At 38.2% G+C, this 6302-nt stretch overlaps 1 protein-coding gene across 1 annotated transcript; it reads right to left on the reverse strand.

The window, feature by feature from the left end:
- Nucleotides 1-1103: 1103 nt before the first annotated feature.
- LOC134370384 (arylamine N-acetyltransferase 1) lies at nt 1104-6020 on the reverse strand. The gene is made up of 3 exons (XM_063087516.1): nt 5972-6020; nt 4460-4600; nt 1104-1982 (listed from the first exon to the last, which is right to left on the reverse strand). The coding sequence occupies exon 3, from the start codon at nt 1974-1976 to the stop codon at nt 1104-1106; it is 873 nt and encodes a 290-aa protein (XP_062943586.1). The 5' UTR covers nt 1977-1982; nt 4460-4600; nt 5972-6020.
- Nucleotides 6021-6302: the final 282 nt, after the last annotated feature.

The following is a 6302-nucleotide window of genomic DNA, read 5'->3' on the forward strand; positions in this document are numbered from 1 at the left end:
GTGGGACCAGGATTTCAAGCTGGAGGGAAACAAAGCAAGATGGAAGAAGAACTTTTATTAAGTGATGAACCACTACCAAAAACATAACTGACATTATTCACTCATCCATACAATATTTATTGAGAGTTTACTCTAGGTCTGGCGCTGAATTATGTAAGTATTATACCCATTTTACCTTGAAGGAATCAGAGCCACAGATTCATCAAGTAATTCACCCAGTGTCCACAGGATTTGAATTCAGATCTGCACAAAGAAGCTCATGTTCTTTCTCCTATGACAAAGTGCAGAAGGAAGTAAAAGAATATAACTGGGAGGCAGGAAAGAGCTTGAGAGGAAGACTCCACTGCAAAAAAATGACCTAGCCCCATAATATCCTAATTCTTCCAGAAGCTTCAATTCACATTACATTGGCCAACAATGTTTAACATACTTTTTAGACAATAAGTTTTCCAGATGATGTATATTTTATAATTTACAATAATTATTACTTTTAGATATAAATTATTTAATTCTGGAAGCTGAAAGTTCTAAATATCAGTGTTTCCATATTAAGAAAAATAGTACATAAAGAACTGTGGCTATAAAAAGAACCCTGGAAAAAATTATTAGCTGTGTCAATTTCTTGGCACCTAATCACATGCTACTTTATATTGATTTAAGTCCTGTCCTGAGATCTATTAAATGGTTATTTGGAAACAATAACATTCTTCTCTGTTGAGTTCCCATCCTAAGTTATACAGGTGGTATTTTGTAAAAGTTGGACATTTAATATATATGCTGGTTGAATGTAATGAAAATAATTTCTTCAATATTCTATTTACTCAATTACCAGTAAAAAATTTTTATGAATTCAACAATAAACCAATGTTGAAGGTTTTCTAGCATAAATCACTACAATTCCCAAGATACCATAGGTCATCCTTAAAATGTTTTTATTATTATTAATTTGGAAAAAGTGTGTGGTTGTTTCTTTAAAAAGTTGGGTGATTCATACACAAGGGTTTATTTTACTATTTTCTATACTTCTGAATATGTTTGAAATTTTTTATAATAAAACATTTAAGTATCTGTACTAACAGTGATGATCATTTTTGTTCTTAACTCTAAATAGTAAAAAATCGATCACCATGTTTAGGCACAAGCTTTTTCTCCAAGGAAATATTAAACACATTTTTCAGCACTTCTTCAATTTCCTCCTCATTCAGAGTCCTAAACTCTACCAGATCTACATTATCTTTATAACTGAACCTCCTATAGGTGAGGGTAAAGCCCACCAAACAGTGAACCCCTTCTGGGGTCTGTAAAGAACAAAATGATTTGCTTGTAAACACAGACGCTGGAGACCTCTGAAGGTACGTGTTCATAGACTCAAAATCTTCAATTGTTCGAGGTTCGAGAGTAAAAGAGTAGATTTTTCGGTATTTTTTCTTTTCCAGGAGATCAGAATTAAGAAATTCTTGGTTTGGAATGTACTGCTCTCTTCTGATTTGGTCCAGGTACCAGATTTCGCCCTCTACTGTCAAGCGGAAGATGCATGGCACTTGAGGCTGATCCTTTCCGGAAATCAGCTCCAGAGGCTGCCACATCTGGTAGGAGCGTCCAAACCCGGCATCAACGATGTAGTTCCTGCCATCGATGTTCACCTGCAGTAGAAGGTGAATCATGCCACTGCTATATTTGTTGGCTGGAGTGTTGTAAACATACCCTCCCAACATTGTGGTCTCAAAGCCGATTGTGGTCAGAGCCCAGTACATAAGATAATTCACCTGGAGACACCACCCACCCCGGTTCCTCCTCACAACTTGATCAAAAATGGCCTCCAAGCCCAACTCCATGGCTTCCCCACAATGGATGTTAAGGTTCTCAAAGGGAATGGCTCGGACGTGGTGCTGAAGAATGTCAGTCAACGTTTCCAAGTCCAATTTGTTCCTAGAGTTCCTATAACCAATTCTTTCATAATATGCTTCAATATCCATGATTTCCTAAGTAAAGAAAACAAAAGAAAAACAAATACCTGTATTATGTTTGCACTTGGAATTCCCTGAATAGGCTAAGTTTAGCTATTTGCATTTTAACTATGTAAATCAAACAATGGTTATAACTATCTGTAATCGTAATTCTTTTGTTTAATGCTTTTATTGTGAGTTGCTTTCACATGCATAAGTTCACTTAATAGTCTCAGTAATCCTGTTAAGCTAAATATTATCTTTTTTTCCTATGTTTTAAGCATCATAAGTTGGAAATCCAGGTTAAACAATGAGCCAATTGATAAAAGCTTGTATGTGGTTTTCTTGGTGATGAGTACAGAGAGATTCCAATTGGCATCAATTAAAATAGGCTTATAAACAATTCCTGATACGAACAGGATAATTACACAATAGAGTACATGGTATTCATGGTAACTGGCCTCCTCAATTTCCCCTTTAGCTGAATCTTAAACAGTCAAAACTCCTCACTCCAGGATTTATATTCATTAACTCATTGATTGGCTCATTCAATAAATTGCTTACTGGATATCTACTATGTAATTGCTACTGATCTAATGCTTGCTTGCCCTCAAAAACCTTACATTTTAGTGGGAGATGGAATTATACAGATAGTGAACTGAATAAATAAAAAAAGATGCAATCCTTTAGATTGTGATAAGTGCCTTGGGGAAAATTAAAGCAAAGGAAAGGGTTAGTAAGTGCACAGGGAGAGCTTCAATTTCAAATAAGGTGGTTAAAGAAAACCTCACTAAGACTTTAAGGATGCTAGAGAATGAGCTCTGTGATATGTGTGAGGAAGATTATTTCAAGCAGAGAGATTAGAAAGAAAAAAGGCCCTGAGCTGGAATATACCTAGACTGTCGGGGAACATCTAGAAAGCCACGGTGACTGGAGCAGAGTGAGTAAGAAGGAGAGTGACTGAGGTAAGATCAGACAGGTAACAGCAGCTCCATAGACAATGCTGGTATTTTGGCTTTTACTCTAAGTGAAATGGGAAATCTAAATGAGAGGAGAGTTATAATTTGAACAACATTTGCCATAATGAACGTGATTGTTCCAGTTACTGTTTGGAGAATGGGCTGTACATATTGAGATCTATGAACAGTCACATGAACTAGGTAGAACCAATTCAAAACCGTCTAGGACCAATGCTTGGCTCATAAATGGTGTGTGACCCAAGGATATCAATGAGACTTTATTGAGGGACTTTTACTAAGACTTAAGCATGTATATTCTGTTGCAGGGCTAGAAGCTGGCAGGATATTAACCCAAGGATACTGGGGAGAACTTGCTGAAGAACAATGAAGAATGAAAAACAGAAGGGAGGATGAGGAAAGACCTCGAGGAAGCCTTAAGCTATCTTTTAACTTTCAGGCAAGTGAACCCCCCAGAAGTTCTTTATTTTGTTTAATCCATTTAAAACCTTTTAAAATCCTTTTAATCCTTTTAAACACCTGTTTGAGAAAAGGTTTTTGTAACCTGCTATCAAAGAGTTTTAATCTATTGAGACTTTTTTTCCATACAACAGTGGTGCAAGACCTCAAGACTGACTCCTTTGTAATATGGCATGGCCTGAGATGATGTGGTGTAAAGAGACCTGCCCCTAAGTTGAATGGTGATAACCTAAGCATCTCTACTTTCTCTCCTCATGTGATTTCTTTCATAGTCTCCTATTTCTTCTTTTTGACTCAGCTATCCTTCCCACATTGCCAGTATTTCCAACTTTCTCTGTTCTTGATGTCTGCAACATTATTTCCCCTAAACCTATTAGACTAATTGCAAAGCTTCTCATCCTAACTTGCACCCACATTTCTCAATATTTAGACAAACTTCAAAACTCTACCACTTAGACACAGAGAGAACAAATGGTATTTAGTCAAACCACTTCAAATTGTCTCTGGCCCCCAACCCAGAATCTGCACTAAGTACATCAGGAAGAGAGAGGAAGGCCGATCCAAAAGGAATAAGGTCTTATACATGCCTAGCCATTTGATTCTTGCTTAGATCATGATTCTTTGTACTAAGAAATTACTTTATATTTCTTTTTAGATATAATAAGTTTTCAAGTGTTTGTTTTCCTTTTTTCCCTTCTCCCTCTCTCTTTCTCCTACTGTTTTTCTGTCTCTCTCCCTCTATCTCTCCCCTCCTGTTTTCTTTCATTTTTTTTTTAAGATGAAGTGTTGAGCTGGAATTTAGTAACTTCAGGTTCACTCAGAATTCAGTTTTGATTAGAGGCCTGGATACCAGCAATGCATTGTAACCAAATAAGACTTGAGTACTCCATGACTACACATAAGACATTGAGTATTACTAAAGTTGTGATCAAGGTAAAATGCTAAAAGCACTTGGAAAGCAGTTGCCAGCAAAATAGTTGACCGAAAACACTATTAGCTTTATATACCGACTAGTAGCATAGCTGTGCAGTGGTACACCCCTTCCTCTTAGCTTGACCATAAATGCAAAAGACTTACAGGAGGCAGAACAAATACACTTATGGAGCCCAATGAGAACTCTCAGAAAGGCACTTAGTAACTCTCTTAGTAAGTAGAAAGTAGGTTGTCTTCAGTTTTAATTCAGAAGGCTTAGAATGTTTCTTCTTCCCGGCCCAAACTCTAGAAATAATAGAAAAGATAATTTAAAAGATATAACCTAACTTTTCTTGAAAACAATAGAGTAGTTTTGTGGACGGTAAAGTATGAAGAATCCCTAGAAATCACAAAACAGAAGGAACGGACTGTGGGGTAAAGTGAACATCTGAGTTGCATGGCAAAGACTGTGGAAAGTATAACTGTGGGAGAGGGGAGCAACGCAAACGAGGCCCTAAGCTTGGAGGTTGTGAAAGCCACGAGGTAGGGTCCAGAAGCAACCAAGCAGGTGATTAATTGCCATGGAATCGGCGAGGAGGGATGAACCATGTCCCATGGCCCTCATTCACTACCAGGACATATACCAAACACACCAAAGACCAGTATGCAGTGGTAGGTAGCACCTGGTCTTCCTTTAGGTGACAACTAAAACTGGGTATATTGTGGTATACCAATATACTCATATACCTTGTTTTTAAAAAGGTAATGCCCTGTGATATTTTAAAATACAGTACACAAGTATATTTGATCTTTGTCTCTGTTCCTATTCCTGTCCCTTTCCTGGCATACAATTCCTAAAATCCTTAGACTATCCAAAGTGCTGTCTTTTTGTATGTTGATGACTTGGCTGGTGGCTGGCAGCCCCTCAGTAGATGCAGGATGGTGGATGGTCACTGGAAAGACCAAGGCAAGATGAGAGGGGGAGGAGGATCTGGGGAGGAGAGAGGGACTGAAGGTTAAGTTGATCACTAATGATCTATGATTTGATCAATTATGCCTACATAATGAAGCCTCCACAAAAACCCAAACAGACTGGGTTCAGAGAGATTCTGGATAGTTGAACACGTGGAGGATCCCGGTTGGTGGTGTGCCAGGGGAGGGTATGAAAGCTCTATGCCCTTACCACATACCTCGCCCCATGTATGTCTTTGTCTGTATTCTCTGTAATATCCTTTATAATAAACCATTAGAGGTAAGTAAGTGTCTCCCTGAATTCTGTAAGCTGCTATAGCAAATTAATCGAACTCAGTTGAGGGGGTTGTGGGAAAACCAACTTACAGCTGCTTGGTCAAAAGTTCCTCAGGCCTGGACTTGTGACTGGCATCTGAAGTGGGGGCCGTTTACTGAGCCCTTAACTTGTGGAATCTGACACTATCGCTAGGCAGTCATAATAGAATTGAACTGAAGGGCACCCAGCTGCTGTCTGCTGCAGAATTGGTTGCTTGCTTGCTGGTCAGGAGAAATAGCCCCCTGCCACCACATTTAGTCACAGACATCTTTCTTCTGGGTTCATCTGTGTTGACGGTTGTGGCATAAAAGAATAGAAAAAAAGTTCATGTTTTTTCCTTTCATGCCCTTCATGTACAGTGTCACCAGAAAGGCAGAAGGACCACTTACATGTAGAAGATCTGCCACCAGAGCATCTACTGTCACACTCATCTTCCCTCATCTCCACTGGAAAAAGTGAGGAGTCTAAGCCCAGTCCAGCTGGACATTTCCCTAGCCACACTAGATTCAAGAAACAAATAAAAGGTGAAGACAGAGCTATAAATACATGAATATGATGAAAAAACAAAATAGAAGTATGCAAAATTAAGATTAGAAGAAAAGACTTAACATCACTTAAAAGTTACATGCCAAAAGGACAACCAATTCAAGGAGAAAAATGAACATAAAGAAATTCTTTATAAGTACTTGGAGCTATAGAACATGTAAAATGGACTCAACA

Source organism: Cynocephalus volans, chromosome 2, assembly GCF_027409185.1.
Source record: "Cynocephalus volans isolate mCynVol1 chromosome 2, mCynVol1.pri, whole genome shotgun sequence".
NCBI lineage: Eukaryota > Metazoa > Chordata > Mammalia > Dermoptera > Cynocephalidae > Cynocephalus > Cynocephalus volans.

Coding starts and splice junctions, on each gene's coding strand:
- LOC134370384 (XM_063087516.1), bottom strand. CDS start 1,976: ATGGATATTGAAGCATATTATGAAAGAATTGGTTATAGGAACTCTAGG.